The 20,000-nt window shown below is 42.0% G+C and overlaps 1 protein-coding gene and 1 pseudogene across 1 annotated transcript in view; one reads left to right on the top strand and one right to left on the bottom strand.

The window, feature by feature from the left end:
- LOC137631095 (interferon-induced very large GTPase 1-like) overlaps window positions 1-20,000 on the bottom strand; it is a 64,206-nt pseudogene that overhangs the window by 24,714 nt on the left and 19,492 nt on the right.
- LOC137630823 (uncharacterized) overlaps window positions 16,662-20,000 on the top strand; it is a 3,482-nt gene continuing 143 nt past the window's right edge. Inside the window, exons 1-2 of the mRNA XM_068362371.1 lie at window positions 16,662-19,634; window positions 19,962-20,000. The exon at window positions 19,962-20,000 is cut by the window's right edge and continues 143 nt beyond it. Coding sequence (XP_068218472.1) covers window positions 17,727-18,659 — 933 coding nt within the window. The 5' untranslated portion in view covers window positions 16,662-17,726 and the 3' untranslated portion in view covers window positions 18,660-19,634; window positions 19,962-20,000. The remainder of the gene's footprint in view (window positions 19,635-19,961) is intronic.

Genomic DNA, 20,000 nt, shown 5'->3' with positions numbered 1-20,000 from the left:
ATCCACGGCCAACCAAACTCCATCCGAAGCCCCTTGAGTCCCTTAAGCAAGGCCAGACTCGAACCAGTGACCCGTAACATATTGGCGACCAAATGCCAGGATTCGCTAAGACAGTAATTTCAAATTAATTTTATCAAAGTCAAATTCCCCCCTTTTTCTGTCTTTAGCGACTTGACGAACCTCAATTTCATTTCAAGTAAATTATATAATCACTGGAGTTGGAACCATGGAAGAAAACAGCCAAAGCATTCTATTCTCATTGTTAAAGTTTTGTGTTTATTATTGCGTGTGTTCGCACCGCGAACCTTTTGTTTTGAAAACCACGTGGGAGATTTTAGTCCTATTGTTTAGCGGGATAGCCAACCGCGTGAAAAGAATTTGTGTTCTGTTTGTTTTTTCTGAGTGTTTATTATCAAAGTGGTTAAAATTTTCATTTATTAAATATATTGTGCATTAAGTGAATGTGCTATTTTGTGTTTAAAAAAAGAAAAAAGTGAAGTGAAATTTACGAAATTTTAGGACAACAAACGTGGTAGACTAAAACAGTGTTAATATCAAGTGAGGCCTAATTCCTGTGTTGGTAACGGTAAGAACACGTGGCGTTCCTTATTTCGATTTTTCTATTGACAGTAAGGCTATTTAATTTCATTGTATTACTTTTCGTGGGATATTATTTTATGTACATTTTTGAAAGGGATATTTTTTTCATTTATATATATTGTGCAGTGAGTGAATGGTTAATTTTGTGCTAAAACTAAGTGAATTGAAATTTACGAAATTTTAGGAAAAAACCGTGGTAGAATAAAACACGTGTTAATTTCCAGTGTGGCATTATTCCTGTGTTGCTAAGCGTAAGCACACATGGCATTCATTATTTCAATTCTTCCTTTTGACAGTAAGGGTATGTAATTTCATTTCGTTACTTTTCGTGGGATATTGTTTTTATGTACATTTTTGAAAGGGATAATTTTCGTAAGATTGTGTAATATTGTTAACCTAAAGATAAAGGATTTATGATATCACATTCAATTTAATTTTTTCAGTCAGGGTATAGGATCATTTAGATAAAATATTTGGGAGTGAAATTTCTTAAATTCATTTATTTTACTAAAGGGAAAGTATGTAAAGGGGTTGATGTTCTTAACGAAGCATTAAGCAATCTCCGTGACATTGTTTGTTTTATTTAATTTGTTATACTTTAAGTATAAATACAAACTTCGCTTTAAAGTCACAGAGTTGCAAGTGGTGGTGTTGCAAGAACGCACCCACACACTTTTACAAATCCATTTCTTCTTATGACTAGAAGAGAGAGTCACACATCGTGGAGATTCCATTTTTTTCCTTAAGACTAGCATAGGAGGGTCGCACATCGTGGAGATTCCATTTTTTTTCCTTAAGACTAGCATAGGAGGGTCACACATCGTGGAGACTCCATTTTTTTTCGTTAAGACTAGCATAGGAGGGTCACACATCGTGGAGATTCCATTTTTTCCTTAAGACTAGCATGGGAGGGTCACACATCGTGGAGATTCCATTTTTTTCCTTAAGACTAGCATAGGAGGGCCACACATCGTGGAGATTCCATTTTTTTCCTTAAGACTAGCATAGGAGGGTCACACATCGTGGAGATTCCATTTTTTTCCTTAAGACTAGCATAGGAGGGTCACACATCGTGAAGATTCCATTTTTTTTCTCCCTAAGACTAGCATAGGAGGGTCACACATCGTGGAGATTCCATTTTTTTTCCTTAAGACTAGCATAGGAGGGTCACACATCGTGGAGATTCCATTTTTTTCCTTAAGACTAGCATAGGAGGGTCACACATCGTGGAGATTCCATTTTTTTTCCTTAAGTCTAGCATAGGAGGGTCACACATCGTGGAGATTCCATTTTTTTTTCCTTATGACTGGCATAGGAGGGTCACCCATCGTGGAGATTCCATTTTTTTTCTTTAAGTCTAGCATAGGAGGGTCACACATCGTGGAGATTCCATTTTTTTTCTTATGACTGGCACAGGAGGGTCACACATCGTGGAGATTCCATTTTTTTCCTTAAGACTAGCATAGGAGGGTCACACATCGTGGAGATTCCTTTTTTTTCCTTAAGACTAGCACAGAGGGTCATTCATTGTTGTGATTCCATTTATTTATGACTAGCATAGAGGGTCATTCATTGTTGTGATTCCATTTTTATATGACTAGCATAGAGATTCACCCATTGTTGTGATTCCAATTTTTTAAAGACTAGCATAGAGATTCACCCATTGTTGTGATTCCGTTTTTTTATGACTAGCATAGAGATTCACCCATTGTTGTGATTCCATTTTTTCAAAAGACTAGCATAGAGGTTCACCCATTGTTGTGATTACATTTTTTTTTTGTACTAGCATAGAGATTCACCCATTGTGGTGATTCCATTTCTTTTATGACTAGTATAAAGGTTCACCCATAGTTGTGATTCCATTTTATTTCGTCCATCAGTGTCACCCATAGTTGTGATCTCATTTTTTTTTCCTGACTAGCCTAGAGGGTCACCTACTGTATAGTTGTGATTCCAGTTTATTTTTTCTAGCATAGAGGGTCACCTATAGTTGTGATTCAAATTTTTATTGTGTAGCACAGTTGTCAAATATATCGTTACTTGTTTGGACGCATTACAACCGGACAGCCTAAGCTCACCCATTGTCGTGACCCTGGTTTTCGAGTTAGGCTCCTGTCCAATTACTATTTGGTGATAGTTCTTTCTCGAGAGGCATTTCTTTACAGCCATTGTGCATTTTGCCCAGCTCCATCTTCATCTTTCCTTCCATGAGACTCTTGCATAAGGCTAGAGCGTCTTTCCCCTCCGTGTAATTTCTGGCACGGTCAACATCGTACCTTGTGCTGTTGAGTTTTTCTTGTCGCTGTCTCCACAAAAACTTAGCAAAATGACTGCTGCTGAAATCAGTGCGTTTGTGGACTTGGCAGAAAGACAAGGCTATGGGGGAGAAGCATTGCGAAGGTATGGGCGGGAGCTCATGAATGAAGACAAAGCCCGGAGAAGAACAGAGCAAGAAAGGATGCGGTATGAAAGAGAGAGAGCGCATGAATTAAGAATGCAGGAGATGGACGCCCGATTGGCACAACTCAATCACTTGCCACCTCAACCCAATGTTGCCAAAGTCCAGCAGGACAATCGCAGGAGGACCCACTTCATTGAAGGGTTCACCAAGGAACTCCCTACAGTGGAACTGAAGGTGACCACGTCCCAGCTCAGCAAGAAGTGCGGACTGGGGGCAGGGAGTGATCTTGCACATGAGGGCTACAACTCATGCTTGGGTCAAAAGCCCTTGAAGGGTGTACAGCAAGTGCCCCTCAGGTGCATGAAGGCTGTCAAGCCGGAGCCTAAAACTGTGAGGACGCAACCTGCAGGGGAAGACGACTGGCTAGGTACCATTGACCTGGGTGAGGTAGCTTGGCTAAGGGAGTAGGCCCAAGAGTCTCCCCCTTCCAGCAATGAGTTTAAGCCCTGTACCCGAGAGTGCTCCCCAGCTAAAGCAATGATGCTTTCCACCAGACCAGAGGTCTCAAAGGAGGACCAAGAGACCATCAGGAGCCAGGCACAGCTCAGCAGATTCCAGCTGATGGGTGAGATGGTGATAAACCACAGGGCACCCACCTACTTGAGCGAGGTGGAAATAATTAACCCTTCTAAGGCTGAGTTCCTGCTAAGGGATGAGGTGCCCCTTAAGATCACCCGAGGTTCTCATGATCCTGTTAAGGTCTCGTGCCGGCAAATAGTTGTCCCCTGTAATCTCCGCTTGTCGATGCTAGGCGTTGCCCATGAGAGACTGGGAAGACACTTTGGAGTTACATGTCCTACCCAGCTGATCCAGCATCAATTCTGGCTGGGCTTGCACGAGATTGTTAAGGCTTACTTGGCATCCTGCCATCCTTGTCCAATCTCCGGTAACTATAAACAAATAGTGCCGAGGGCCTCTCTCCAACTCATCCCATCTATTAGTGTCACAGAACTGACACAATTCTTTTATTGGTATGGCTTCCTAGCCACATTTCAGAAGGACGAAGGTTCCCACTTCATGGCAGAGGAGTCACGACCTCTGACCATACTCATAATTCATTTTTGGCTTTACCAGGTGCAAACAGGAATTCTCAACTGTGGGGTTTACTTGAATTTCTTCCAGACATGGGATAAACTCCAAACTCAAGAGAATGAGCTCTCAGGCATGGGCTCATCTCTTGAGCATCTTGGATCCTATTGTGCGGACCAAGAGTTCCCACTGACAGTCCTAAAGGACCATAATCCTCTAACCTACTTGACTGAGCTATGTAATGGGAATAAAGGGCTCATGAGGTGGGGCATAGACCTCCAGAACTACAACTGGAAGGTCAAGCGCCTAAAGAACTCAGGTGAGAGAGATGTGTTCTCCCGGCATCAGTGCCCAATGCACAATGCCATGACCATAGCGTAGCCATAGTCAGTAGGTTAATTTAGGTTGTATGGAAAAATTTTAATTGGCCTTGGTGTCTCCCCAGGTAAATAAACTTGAGGAGCCATCTTGGCATCATTATTTGCATTTAATTTATTCTTATGTATTTTTTATCTCTTTTGCTTATATGTCAATTTTTTTTTTATTTTATGCCTACCACTGCACTAGGTCACTTAACTTTAACCATTTTTGCATTCTAATTTTCAATTTTGCATTTTTTTAATTTTTCAGTTGCTGCCTCACAGCCAGCATACTTATTTCTATGTGGCACTTGAAGTTAATTTAGCGTCAAAATAACGTAAAATGATGACCCTAGTTGCAGCTTAGATATTTATCCATTATCGTGGTGAGACTCACTGAGGGAGGAATCATTAAGGCTAGTGGCTTCAGACCTTGCTTGCAGAGTTCTTGTCCTGTTTCAGGACAAAATCTCTGCTAAAATGGGGGGCTGTTAGTAATGGCGGTCATTACACCACCTTTTTCAAATAACAAAAGACCCCGCCAGTAAGCATGAGTCGAAATGCCACGAGTTTTGGTACCCTACCCAGAGTCTCACCCCCCCCCCCCCTCAAACCATCCTATACCAGTCTACTCCCCCTGAGATCTCATTTTCAGCTACCTTCTACGAGTCACGGGACAACATCGAGGTCCCAGAAGAAGGAGGGAGGCGAGCTGTGAAGGATGTAGGAGCACGTGACCGAGCCTGACCAATAGGACAGCGGTCAGGCCAATTCCCCCCTACCACCCCCCAATCGGGGTCCAAGTGGGGTTGATCTACCCAGGGAAAACTGGGGATCCTTCTTCTTATATCAACCTCCTTAAGGATAACATCTTTTTTCTTCGTGACTCAGCCTCCTTGAGGGAACCACCAGCGCTCTTCACCCTCAAGACATCAGGGAGGCAGGACCTCTGTTTACATATCTTTCCCTAAGGGAAGGAACCAGAGTCCTTTTACTAAGGTAAGGTGTCTGATTTTGAGATTCTCAATATCCTTACCCAACCTCCCGTCCCTTCCTTATCACATCCCATTTTTCCTTATCCTCTAAAGAAATCCTACCCACTGAACCTTGTATCCTATCCCCTATACCCAGACCACGTGTGTTGTTTAGTCCTAGTTTTAATTAATTCACCCTGTGACAGTGTTGATTCCCGCGTGTAACGTTTAAATCCCTAAGCTTTGCATTTTCATTTAATTTGATTAAAAGTTTAAGCCACACGACTTCATCGTGTTCCCAGCCGGTAGAAGTAAGTGTGCTGTTAATAATTCAATTTATTTCCCCTTCCAGGGAACGTGATTGCTGTGCTGGCGTTTCATCCACGGCCAACCAAACTCCATCCGAAGCCCCTTGAGTCCCTTAAGCAAGGCCAGACTCGAACCAGTGACCCGTAACATATTGGCGACCAAATGCCAGGATTCGCTAAGACAGTAATTTCAAATTAATTTTATCAAAGTCAAATTCCCCCCTTTTTCTGTCTTTAGCGACTGTTATGTTAAAGTAGGTTATTTAATTGTTTATAAATAAATTCGGTCTTCGGCAGGAGTAAAAGTTAACTGCCCTTTTCATAAGAGTTCGGTGATAACCTTCGCTCCTCCTCGTCGTTAATTAGTGAATTGCCATTAACTCTTTTGTTTATTTTTCTTTCCGAGTGTTTGGTGTTTAGTGAGAGCCGTGGACGAGACTACTGCTGCCTGGAATGTTGAGTTCGGACCGTGCATTGATCACAGACGTATAGCCTAATTCAGCAGCCATTGGTAGACGCCTCTTTTATTCCCTCATAAGGAATTGTGCCTTTGGAGGATTATTTCGCTGGTGTCTTTGAGCCACCCGCGGTAAATTGTACACTGCTTTGGATCACGGACCACGTATGCAGGGGTTTTGTCACCTGCGATAGCCACCTCGCTTGTTACGTCCTGCAAGTGTATGTGTCACTTGCGACCTTCGCTTGACGTTGTTTTCCCCGCCTGAGGATTCTGCGGGAAGACGGTGCCGTCGTTCCGTCCCGGCACTGTTGGAGGTACTATTGCCGTGATCCAAGAGCGTCATCACATCTGTTACGCTGCTCGTCTGTGGACCAAGGGTCCGTGAGGAGGAACGTAGGGAGGCATTACCCAGGTAAAGTTACAATCTTTTCATTATCGTTATGGATATGCCCAGTCCGTTTTCCTGGTGTTAATGATACTCCCTCTGATGCTGACGAATGCTCGTCCCCTCTCTGTCGTCTGATCCATGTATGGATAAGTACTGTTGAGTTATTTCACAGATAGATAATACAGTGTTGGGTTTTTACATGTATATATAAATTATGACTCTGCATAATTCTTTTGTGAAGATATCCAAGTGTTTATGCATTTAGTATGTGGCATGTGTATTTGTATGCTGCCTTGTGTTATGTTTCATTATTTGGTATTTGGTTTAGCTTTAAACGTTTGTGTGTAGGTAGGTAATTTTAAGGTTTTCTGCCTTTTCATTTCTCCTATCTTCCTTATTCCTATCTGTTTAGTAATAGGGTAATGGTTTGTTGATATTTGTGGGCCCGGCTTAATATATGAGCCATACTTTTGATCTGTTTAGTTTTTCTATGTTAGGGTTAAGATTTTTAGATATAGGTCAACCTTGTGTATTTAGAGGACTCCGTATATTAGTCCTCCAGGTCATTTTTGTTTAATCATTGTTGTTTGTCTTAGGAGCTTTTTGTGACTCCTGGTGCAAGGTTGAATTTATTTAAGTGTATTGTAATAAATATTGTTAGATTTTTCCAGTGTTTTTGTTCTGTCTTCCCTCAATTCACCGTGTTACATAAATAATGTACTGCCTACGATTCCTTTAAAAAATCAAAGTTGAAAGAACCAGAACTACGGCCTACACGGGTCGTAACAAGTGGCGACCGTGACAGGATCGTACGCAGGTGTACTCGGTGTTTGGGGGAGCAGTTCAGCTCTGGAGGGATTTGACAGTATTTATTGTTGGTATTTGATTTTTGGTTTAGTTGCTTTCCTTCCCCATAGGATATTATTTTCATTAAAATGAAGGACTTTACTTTTGACCCGTCGGAATTCTTGGGTTCGGCTGACTGTTTGAAATATTTAGAAGTTTTGACAAGGGCTTATTTGGTACAATGTGCCCGGTGGTTGGAGATCCCTCATAAGTCCTCTGACACTCGGGCCAATTTGTTAAAACTGGTTAAGGAAAAAGTGTCCCAAGATTTGGCTGAGGGTAATGAGGTAGCTAGCGGCCTAGCCAGTGATTTTGAGAGTGGCACTGATTTTGGGTCAGACCAAGAAGGATCCATAGTCGATGATGTGAGCATAAATCCTGGTTTGTCCCTGTTCGCTGATTCCCCTGCAGTAAAGGTTATGTATGAAGGTCCGGCCAATTTTCCTACTCCGGCCAGGGCTGTTAAAAATTTTAATATTTCAACTAACCCCTTTTTAGCTGAGGAGGCTGTTCCCAACCATGTAACAGCTTCTGCTCATGTAACGGGGCAGGAGGAGTTCCATGTAATTTGTAAGAGAATTGAGTTATTGAAGATGCAGTTTGAGGAGAATGAGAGGGCCCGGCAACATGAGATTGAGTTGCTCAAGCTTAACCTTGAGTTGGCCAAGGTGCAAGGGTCCCCTAATCATGTTAGTTCCCCCAATAGCTCATCAGCAGACAAATTTAATATTTCGGGTGCACTAAAGTTAATTCCAGTTTTTGATGAGGGGAGCGTACCAGAATTTTTTAAAGCTTTTGAGAGGGTTGCTACCCGGTTGTCTTGGCCCACAGAAATGTGGACGGTACTCATACAGTGTAGGTTGACGGGCAAGGCAATCCGGGTATATAATGCATTGGAAGAGGGCCTTGCCAGAGATTATGACAAAGTAAAGGCTTTGGTTCTCAGGGCCTATGATTTGGTCCCTGAGGCCTATCGCCAGAGATTCCGAACCACTGGCAAGCCCAATTCTATGTCTTATGTTGAGTACGCTCGTCTCAAGGAGGAGCAGTTTGACAATTGGCTGAAAAGTCGTCAAGTTGCTTCCTTCTCTTCCTTGAGGGAACTGATGGTACTGGAGGAGTTTAAGAAGGTGTGTAATAAAGAATTGAGGGTTCATCTGGAGGACACTAAAATTTTAACCTTGTCCAAGGCGGCTCAGGTAGCTGATGAGTTTGTCCTGACCCATCGGGCTGGGTCAGGTAACTTCTCATCCTCATACCCTAATAATAATAGTAATTTGTCTTCTAAGTCGAATAATCCCTTTAAAAACCAATCTAGTACCCCAAATAGTAGCATGAGTAATCATGTTGGTAGTGGCTTCAGAAAGGACTTGAGTGGTGGGCACACTCTGGTTTTTTCTAACCGTGGCAATTCGGGTAAAACTAATCAAGTTAGAGGTAATTGCTTTTGGTGCAATAAGCCAGGGCATCGACAAGCTGAATGTAGAGCCAGGAGCCGTTACCTCCAAAAGAATCAAAATAAGAGTCAAAATAATGTTAATCAGCCTACGCCAATCTCACTAATTTCAAATAATTCTATTTCAGAGAGTAAGAATGGTAAAACTGTTGATCCCCAGGTTAGTAGTGAACCAGATGTAGGTAAAGTAAAACCTGTATTGGGTGAGTCCACTGGTAATTTATGACCATTTAACAAATATGTCTACCCCGGAAAATTGAAATCTGAAACCTCTACACTTTATGTTAAGTTCTTGAGGGACACAGGATCCGCTAGATCTTTGGTGTTGGCAGGGTCCTTGTCTAACTTAGTTCCCTATACTGGAGAATACGTGGTCCTGGGAGGATTTCCCGATACGGTGGTATCTGCTCCTTTAGTAAGGGTGGAGCTGTCCTTCCCAGGGTATCACAAGGTTACTGAGCTGGCAGTAGTTGAGAGCCTGCCGATACCAGGAATAGACGGAATCCTTGGGAATGATATGTTGAGTGCAGAGGGGCAGGAATTATTTCCTATTGTTTCGGTCACGGCTTGCCCTGTGGCAATAACTACTCGAGCCTCTGCTAAGCGTGCAGCGGAAGCTGATAATGATGATGACCTAAATTTAAGTAATTTAGAAGTAGAGGTAGCGAAGCCCGGGCTAGTAGAAGGTAGTAGTAGTAGCAGTAGTTCTAGTTTTGGAGTGTTTAAATTATTGAAATCCGATTGTGACCGTCTCTCTTTCATACAGGCTCAAAAAGATGAATTTTCATTTGAGTTAGGTAATACTGACGATTTGACCAGGCCCAGGTTTGTGGTTTTGAAAGGATTGTTGTATAGGGTCAGTCGTCCCCCAACTCATCAACTAAATGTGACTAATTGTTTAAGACAAATTGTCGTACCTACCAAGTTTAGGGAGGCTGTGTTAAGCCTTGCACATGAGGACTCCTTTTCTGGCCACTTAGGCTTAAGTAAAACTTTTTGTAGGTTGAGTAAATGTTTTTGGTGGCCAGGAATGAAGTCTTCGGTGAAGAAATTTGTAAGAACTTGTGAAGTGTGTCAGGTGATGGGTAAACCCAATCAACCTATTCCCAAGGCTCCTCTTAACCCAATTCCTTCAATTGGAGAACCCTTTGCAGAATTGGTAATTGATGTGGTAGGACCTCTGCCTAGGACGAAGTTAGGGTTTACGCATCTCCTGACCATAATGGATAGAGCATCACGTTTTCCTGAGGCCTTTCCAATGAAGAAAATAACCTCAAAAGCTGTGTTTGACAAATTAGTGGAGTTTTTCTCCAGGTATGGACTGCCTCGTAAAATTCAGTCGGATTGCGGCTCGAATTTTACAAGCAGGGTATTTAAGAGTAAGTGTGCTGAACTGGCCATTCAGCACATTACCAGTGTACCCTACCATCCAGAGAGTCAGGGTGTGGTGGAAAGATTTCACCAGACCCTTAAGTGTATATTAAAAAAATATTGTTATGAGCAAGGAGAGGATTGGGATAAAGGGCTTCCCTTTGCTCTCTTTGCCATAAGGAATTTTCCCAATTCTTCTACTGGCGTTGCTCCCTTTGAATTAATATTTGGGCACAAGGTTCGAGGACCTTTGGAAATCTTCCATGAATTGCTCGAAGTAAATCAGAGAGGAGAGCGTACGGTGGGAGAAGTTGTTAGTGAACTTAAGTCCAAGTTAGCCGTAGCTTGGAAGTATGCCAAAGATAATTTGTCTGCTTCCCAAGCTACAATGAAAACCAAATTTGATCAGAAGTGTAAGGTACGCTCATTTGAGTCCGGGGACTTAGTATTAGTTTTAAGCACAGATCCAGACAACTTCCTTGAACCCAGGTACAAGGGCCCCTGGAAGGTGTTGAGAAAGTTGTCAGAGGTCAATTATGAAGTTGAAGCCCCTGGAACTAGTCGTAAATGTAAAATTTTCCACATAAACAGGTTGAAATCTTACTCTTCTGATAGACGGGATCCGTTGGCCATTGTTTTTGAGCCAGTTATGAGTGTGGTTGCACCTGTTGAGGAAAACTTGGAAGATGTTTTGGACCAGGTGCCTTCAGATGCTCTAGGTAATAACTTGCAAAATTTAGGTGTATTAAAATAAGGGTTAGAGCATCTGGAGGCACCTCAGAAACAAGATATACTAAACCTAATTATGGAATTTTCTGACTTGTTTCAGGACTCTCCAGGAAGGACGAGGTTGCTCCAGCATGATGTTGATGTTGGGGACGCTTCTCCGGTTAAGCAAAGCCCGTATCGCTTAAGTCCAGAGAAGCGTGCCATTGTTGAAGACGAAATTAAATACATGCTGGAGCACAATCTCATACAACCATCAGTAAGTCCATGGAGTTCCCCTATAGTCTTAGTGAAGAAGCCTGATGGTAAATATCGTATGTGTGTTGACTATAGGAGGGTAAACTCGGTTACTAAAAATGATTCTTTTCCTCTTCCCCGTATTGAGGATTGTCTGGACCTGATAGGTCCTGCTAGGTTTATTACAAAATTGGATCTGTTAAAGGGATATTGGCAGGTCCCCCTATCTGGCCGTGCCCGTGAAATTTCAGCATTTGTGACGCCCTCAGGGCTTTACGAGTGCAAAGTAATGCCCTTTGGGATGAAGAACGCTGCCTGTACTTTCCAGCGTCTGATGAACAGGGTAATTTGTGGCCTGGAAGGTACAGAAATCTATATAGATGACTTGGTGGTACACAGCAACGACTGGCGGACCCACCTGGTAAGATTAAGAAAAGTTTTTGAGGCACTTAGGGCCGCCGGTCTTGTTGTGAATCTGGGTAAATGTAACTTTGGGAAAGCTAAGGTTAGTTATTTGGGTCACGAGATTGGCTTGGGTAAAGTTGCTCCTAAGCAAGCCAATCTCGAGGCCATAGTTGCTTTGAAGAGACCGTGTAATGTCAGAGAGGTTCGTAAGGTGCTGGGTATGTTGGGATATTACCGTAGGTTTGTCCGAAACTTCTCTGACCTTGCACAGCCTCTAACTAATTTATTGAAAAAAGGGCAGAAATTTATTTGGTCTTCTCGATGCGAAGAAGCATTTTTAAAACTTAAAATGTTACTCGTGTCTAATCCAATATTGGTTTCTCCCAATTTTCAGAAGCCATTCATCATAGCCGTGGATGCCAGTGACGTAGGAATTGGGGGAGTCCTCTTTCAAAGGAGTGATGATGGTGAAGTACGCCCCGTATCTTACTACAGCCGTAAGTTACTAGAGGCGGAAAGAAAGTACTCCACCATTGAGAAAGAGGCTCTGGCATTGGTGCGGACATTGGTACATTTTAAACCTTATGTAACTAACTTTTCATTCCCTATAGAAATTTGGACCGACCATAATCCGTTGGTATTCATTGAACGTATGAAGGGATCAAACCAGAGGATTCTGCGTTGGGCCCTTCAGCTACAAGAGTTCAATTTAATTATAAAACACATTAAAGGGGTGGATAATTGCATCCCGGATGCTCTCTCACGTGTCTGAATTTTGATCTCTCCCTTTGTTTTTTTTTGGGGGGACCCTCTCGGTTCGCCTGGTTGCATGTGTTGAGGTTACATCCATGTTTCGAGGTATGTATATATTGAGCTCAGGTATAAGGTTTGTACTCTTGTAAATTGTTCCAGGACCTAGGTTAGTGTGGATAATTCTATATCATATTTTTTTTTTCCTCTGTGTGCCTACTAAAATTTATTGTTGACAGGTATAGGATTGAATGTCTGTCCAAATGTTTGATGATGCATTTAAAACTTGCTATGTTCTTGTCCTTTTGCTTAGGTTTAAGATATTTTTACCTTGTGATTGGTTTATTACTGTAGATACTACGTTTAAGACTTTGTTTTGTTTTGGTTTAGTATATTTTATCTTATCAGGGGTTTGTAGTAGCTTTAGTGTTTTCCCTGAATTTTCTTTATTTTTGTGGCCCTGCATTTTCTGATGTTTTGTCCAGCCTTGTGGCATATCATTAAAAGAAAAATTTTGCATTTAGTGAATGAAAATTATTTTTCTTGGGGGAGGAAGGTGTTATGTTAAAGTAGGTTATTTAATTGTTTATAAATAAATTCGGTCTTCGGCAGGAGTAAAAGTTAACTGCCCTTTTCATAAGAGTTCGGTGATAACCTTCGCTCCTCCTCGTCGTTAATTAGTGAATTGCCATTAACTCTTTTGTTTATTTTTCTTTCCGAGTGTTTGGTGTTTAGTGAGAGCCGTGGACGAGACTACTGCTGCCTGGAATGTTGAGTTCGGACCGTGCATTGATCACAGACGTATAGCCTAATTCAGCAGCCATTGGTAGACGCCTCTTTTATTCCCTCATAAGGAATTGTGCCTTTGGAGGATTATTTCGCTGGTGTCTTTGAGCCACCCGCGGTAAATTGTACACTGCTTTGGATCACGGACCACGTATGCAGGGGTTTTGTCACCTGCGATAGCCACCTCGCTTGTTACGTCCTGCAAGTGTATGTGTCACTTGCGACCTTCGCTTGACGTTGTTTTCCCCGCCTGAGGATTCTGCGGGAAGACGGTGCCGTCGTTCCGTCCCGGCACTGTTGGAGGTACTATTGCCGTGATCCAAGAGCGTCATCACATCTGTTACGCTGCTCGTCTGTGGACCAAGGGTCCGTGAGGAGGAACGTAGGGAGGCATTACCCAGGTAAAGTTACGATCTTTTCATTATCGTTATGGATATGCCCAGTCCGTTTTCCTGGTGTTAATGATACTCCCTCTGATGCTGACGAATGCTCGTCCCCTCTCTGTCGTCTGATCCATGTATGGATAAGTACTGTTGAGTTATTTCACAGATAGATAATACAGTGTTGGGTTTTTACATGTATATATAAATTATGACTCTGCATAATTCTTTTGTGAAGATATCCAAGTGTTTATGCATTTAGTATGTGGCATGTGTATTTGTATGCTGCCTTGTGTTATGTTTCATTATTTGGTATTTGGTTTAGCTTTAAACGTTTGTGTGTAGGTAGGTAATTTTAAGGTTTTCTGCCTTTTCATTTCTCCTATCTTCCTTATTCCTATCTGTTTAGTAATAGGGTAATGGTTTGTTGATATTTGTGGGCCCGGCTTAATATATGAGCCATACTTTTGATCTGTTTAGTTTTTCTATGTTAGGGTTAAGATTTTTAGATATAGGTCAACCTTGTGTATTTAGAGGACTCCGTATATTAGTCCTCCAGGTCATTTTTGTTTAATCATTGTTGTTTGTCTTAGGAGCTTTTTGTGACTCCTGGTGCAAGGTTGAATTTATTTAAGTGTATTGTAATAAATATTGTTAGATTTTTCCAGTGTTTTTGTTCTGTCTTCCCTCAATTCACCGTGTTACATAAATAATGTACTGCCTACGATTCCTTTAAAAAATCAAAGTTGAAAGAACCAGAACTACGGCCTACACGGGTCGTAACAGCGACTTGACGAACCTCAATTTCATTTCAAGTAAATTATATAATCACTGGAGTTGGAACCATGGAAGAAAACAGCCATAGCATTCTATTCTCATTGTTAAAGTTTTGTGTTTATTATTGCGTGTGTTCGCACCGCGAACCTTTTGTTTTGAAAACCACGTGGGAGATTTTAGTCCTATTGTTTAGCGGGATAGCTAACCGCGTGAAAAGAATTTGTGTTCTGTTTGTTTTTTCTGAGTGTTTATTATCAAAGTGGTTAAAATTTTCATTTATTAAATATATTGTGCATCAAGTGAATGTGCTATTTTGTGTTTAAAAAAAGAAAAAAGTGAAGTGAAATTTACGAAATTTTAGGACAACAAACGTGGTAGACTAAAACAGTGTTAATATCAAGTGAGGCCTAATTCCTGTGTTGGTAACGGTAAGAACACGTGGCGTTCCTTATTTCGATTTTTCTATTGACAGTAAGGCTATTTAATTTCATTGTATTACTTTTCGTGGGATATTATTTTATGTACATTTTTGAAAGGGATATTTTTTTCATTTATATATATTGTGCAGTGAGTGAATGGTTAATTTTGTGCTAAAACTAAGTGAATTGAAATTTACGAAATTTTAGGAAAAAACCGTGGTAGAATAAAACACGTGTTAATTTCCAGTGTGGCATTATTCCTGTGTTGCTAAGCGTAAGCACACATGGCATTCATTATTTCAATTCTTCCTTTTGACAGTAAGGGTATGTAATTTCATTTCGTTACTTTTCGTGGGATATTGTTTTTATGTACATTTTTGAAAGGGATAATTTTCGTAAGATTGTGTAATATTGTTAACCTAAAGATAAAGGGATTTATGATATCACATTCAATTTAATTTTTTCAGTCAGGGTATAGGATCATTTAGATAAAATATTTGGGAGTGAAATTTCTTAAATTCATTTATTTTACTAAAGGGAAAGTATGTAAAGGGGTTGATGTTCTTAACGAAGCATTAAGCAATCTCCGTGACATTGTTTGTTTTATTTAATTTGTTATACTTTAAGTATAAATACAAACTTCGCTTTAAAGTCACAGAGTTGCAAGTGGTGGTGTTGCAAGAACGCACCCACACACTTTTACAAATCCATTTCTTCTTATGACTAGAAGAGAGAGTCACACATCGTGGAGATTCCATTTTTTTCCTTAAGACTAGCATAGGAGGGTCGCACATCGTGGAGATTCCATTTTTTTTCCTTAAGACTAGCATAGGAGGGTCACACATCGTGGAGACTCCATTTTTTTTCGTTAAGACTAGCATAGGAGGGTCACACATCGTGGAGATTCCATTTTTTCCTTAAGACTAGCATGGGAGGGTCACACATCGTGGAGATTCCATTTTTTTCCTTAAGACTAGCATAGGAGGGCCACACATCGTGGAGATTCCATTTTTTTCCTTAAGACTAGCATAGGAGGGTCACACATCGTGGAGATTCCATTTTTTTCCTTAAGACTAGCATAGGAGGGTCACACATCGTGGAGATTCCATTTTTTTTCTCCCTAAGACTAGCATAGGAGGGTCACACATCGTGGAGATTCCATTTTTTTTCCTTAAGACTAGCATAGGAGGGTCACACATCGTGGAGATTCCATTTTTTTCCTTAAGACTAGCATAGGAGGGTCACACATCGTGGAGATTCCATTTTTTTTCCTTAAGTCTAGCATAGGAGGGTCACACATCGTGGAGATTCCATTTTTTTTTCCTTATGACTGGCATAGGAGGGTCACCCATCGTGGAGATTCCATTTTTTTTCTTTAAGTCTAGCATAGGAGGGTCACACATCGTGGAGATTCCATTTTTTTTCTTATGACTGGCACAGGAGGGTCACACATCGTGGAGATTCCATTTTTTTCCTTAAGACTAGCATAGGAGGGTCACACATCGTGGAGATTCCTTTTTTTTCCTTAAGACTAGCACAGAGGGTCATTCATTGTTGTGATTCCATTTATTTATGACTAGCATAGAGGGTCATTCATTGTTGTGATTCCATTTTTATATGACTAGCATAGAGATTCACCCATTGTTGTGATTCCAATTTTTTAAAGACTAGCATAGAGATTCACCCATTGTTGTGATTCCGTTTTTTTATGACTAGCATAGAGATTCACCCATTGTTGTGATTCCATTTTTTCAAAAGACTAGCATAGAGGTTCACCCATTGTTGTGATTCATTTTTTTTTTTGACTAGCATAGAGATTCACCCATTGTTGTGATTCCATTTCTTAGAGATTCACCCATTGTGGTGATTCCATTTCTTTTATGACTAGTATAAAGGTTCACCCATAGTTGTGATTCCATTTTATTTCGTCCATCAGTGTCACCCATAGTTGTGATCTCATTTTTTTTTCCTGACTAGCCTAGAGGGTCACCTACTGTATAGTTGTGATTCCAGTTTATTTTTTCTAGCATAGAGGGTCACCTATAGTTGTGATTCAAATTTTTATTGTGTAGCACAGTTGTCAAATATATCGTTACTTGTTTGGACGCATTACAACCGGACAGCCTAAGCTCACCCATTGTCGTGACCCTGGTTTTCGAGTTAGGCTCCTGTCCAATTACTATTTGGTGATAGTTCTTTCTCGAGAGGCATTTCTTTACAGCCATTGTGCATTTTGCCCAGCTCCATCTTCATCTTTCCTTCCATGAGACTCTTGCATAAGGCTAGAGCGTCTTTCCCCTCCGTGTAATTTCTGGCACGGTCAACATCGTACCTTGTGCTGTTGAGTTTTTCTTGTCGCTGTCTCCACAAAAACTTAGCAAAATGACTGCTGCTGAAATCAGTGCGTTTGTGGACTTGGCAGAAAGACAAGGCTATGGGGGAGAAGCATTGCGAAGGTATGGGCGGGAGCTCATGAATGAAGACAAAGCCCGGAGAAGAACAGAGCAAGAAAGGATGCAGTATGAAAGAGAGAGAGCGCATGAATTAAGAATGCAGGAGATGGACGCCCGATTGGCACAACTCAATCACTTGCCACCTCAACCCAATGTTGCCAAAGTCCAGCAGGACAATCGCAGGAGGACCCACTTCATTGAAGGGTTCACCAAGGAACTCCCTACAGTGGAACTGAAGGTGACCACGTCCCAGCTCAGCAAGAAGTGCGGACTGGGGGCAGGGAGTGATCTTGCACATGAGGGCTACAACTCATGCTTGGGTCAAAAGCCCTTGAAGGGTGTACAGCAAGTGCCCCTCAGGTGCATGAAGGCTGTCAAGCCGGAGCCTAAAACTGTGAGGACGCAACCTGCAGGGGAAGACGACTGGCTAGGTACCATTGACCTGGGTGAGGTAGCTTGGCTAAGGGAGTAGGCCCAAGAGTCTCCCCCTTCCAGCAATGAGTTTAAGCCCTGTACCCGAGAGTGCTCCCCAGCTAAAGCAATGATGCTTTCCACCAGACCAGAGGTCTCAAAGGAGGACCAAGAGACCATCAGGAGCCAGGCACAGCTCAGCAGATTCCAGCTGATGGGTGAGATGGTGATAAACCACAGGGCACCCACCTACTTGAGCGAGGTGGAAATAATTAACCCCTCTAAGGCTGAGTTCCTGCTAAGGGATGAGGTGCCCCTTAAGATCACCCGAGGTTCTCATGATCCTGTTAAGGTCTCGTGCCGGCAAATAGTTGTCCCCTGTAATCTCCGCTTGTCGATGCTAGGCGTTGCCCATGAGAGACTGGGAAGACACTTTGGAGTTACATGTCCTACCCAGCTGATCCAGCATCAATTCTGGCTGGGCTTGCACGAGATTGTTAAGGCTTACTTGGCATCCTGCCATCCTTGTCCAATCTCCGGTAACTATAAACAAATAGTGCCGAGGGCCTCTCTCCAACTCATCCCATCTATTAGTGTCACAGAACTGACACAATTCTTTTATTGGTATGGCTTCCTAGCCACATTTCAGAAGGACGAAGGTTCCCACTTCATGGCAGAGGAGTCACGACCTCTGACCATACTCATAATTCATTTTTGGCTTTACCAGGTGCAAACAGGAATTCTCAACTGTGGGGTTTACTTGAATTTCTTCCAGACATGGGATAAACTCCAAACTCAAGAGAATGAGCTCTCAGGCATGGGCTCATCTCTTGAGCATCTTGGATCCTATTGTGCGGACCAAGAGTTCCCACTGACAGTCCTAAAGGACCATAATCCTCTAACCTACTTGACTGAGCTATGTAATGGGAATAAAGGGCTCATGAGGTGGGGCATAGACCTCCAGAACTACAACTGGAAGGTCAAGCGCCTAAAGAACTCAGGTGAGAGAGATGTGTTCTCCCGGCATCAGTGCCCAATGCACAATGCCATGACCATAGCGTAGCCATAGTCAGTAGGTTAATTTAGGTTGTATGGAAAAATTTTAATTGGCCTTGGTGTCTCCCCAGGTAAATAAACTTGAGGAGCCATCTTGGCATCATTATTTGCATTTAATTTATTCTTATGTATTTTTTATCTCTTTTGCTTATATGTCAATTTTTTTTTATTTTATGCCTACCACTGCACTAGGTCACTTAACTTTAACCATTTTTGCATTCTAATTTTCAATTTTGCATTTTTTTAATTTTTCAGTTGCTGCCTCACAGCCAGCATACTTATTTCTATGTGGCACTTGAAGTTAATTTAGCGTCAAAATAACGTAAAATGATGACCCTAGTTGCAGCTTAGATATTTATCCATTATCGTGGTGAGACTCACTGAGGGAGGAATCATTAAGGCTAGTGGCTTCAGACCTTGCTTGCAGAGTTCTTGTCCTGTTTCAGGACAAAATCTCTGCTAAAATGGGGGGCTGTTAGTAATGGCGGTCATTACACCACCTTTTTCAAATAACAAAAGACCCCGCCAGCAAGCATGAGTCGAAATGCCACGAGTTTTGGTACCCTACCCAGAGTCTCACCCCCCCCCCCCCTCAAACCATCCTATACCAGTCTACTCCCCCTGAGATCTCATTTTCAGCTACCTTCTACGAGTCACGGGACAACATCGAGGTCTCAGGAGAAGGAGGGAGGCGAGCTGTGAAGGATGTAGGAGCACGTGACCGAGCCTGACCAATAGGACAGCGGTCAGGCCAATTCCCCCCTACCACCCCCAATCGGGGTCCAAGTGGGGTTGATCTACCCAGGGAAAACTGGGGATCCTTCTTCTTATATCAACCTCCTTAAGGATAACATCTTTTTTCTTCGTGACTCAGCCTCCTTGAGGGAACCACCAGCGCTCTTCACCCTCAAGACATCAGGGAGGCAGGACCTCTGTTTACATATCTTTCCCTAAGGGAAGGAACCAGAGTCCTTTTACTAAGGTAAGGTGTCTGATTTTGAGATTCTCAATATCCTTACCCAACCTCCCGTCCCTTCCTTATCACATCCCATTTTTCCTTATCCTCTAAAGAAATCCTACCCACTGAACCTTGTATCCTATCCCCTATACCCAGACCACGTGTGTTGTTTAGTCCTAGTTTTAATTAATTCACCCTGTGACAGTGTTGATTCCCGCGTGTAACGTTTAAATCCCTAAGCTTTGCATTTTCATTTAATTTGATTAAAAGTTTTAGCCACACGACTTCATCGTGTTCCCAGCCGGTAGAAGTAATTGTGCTGTTAATGATTTAATTTATTTCCCCTTCCAGGGAACATGATTGCTGTGCTGGAGTTTCATCCACGGTCCC

This window comes from Palaemon carinicauda, chromosome 39, assembly GCF_036898095.1.
Source record: "Palaemon carinicauda isolate YSFRI2023 chromosome 39, ASM3689809v2, whole genome shotgun sequence".
NCBI classification, from domain to species: domain Eukaryota; kingdom Metazoa; phylum Arthropoda; class Malacostraca; order Decapoda; family Palaemonidae; genus Palaemon; species Palaemon carinicauda.
Note: the sequence above shows the minus strand (reverse complement) of the source record. Positions and strands in the feature narration are given on the sequence as shown.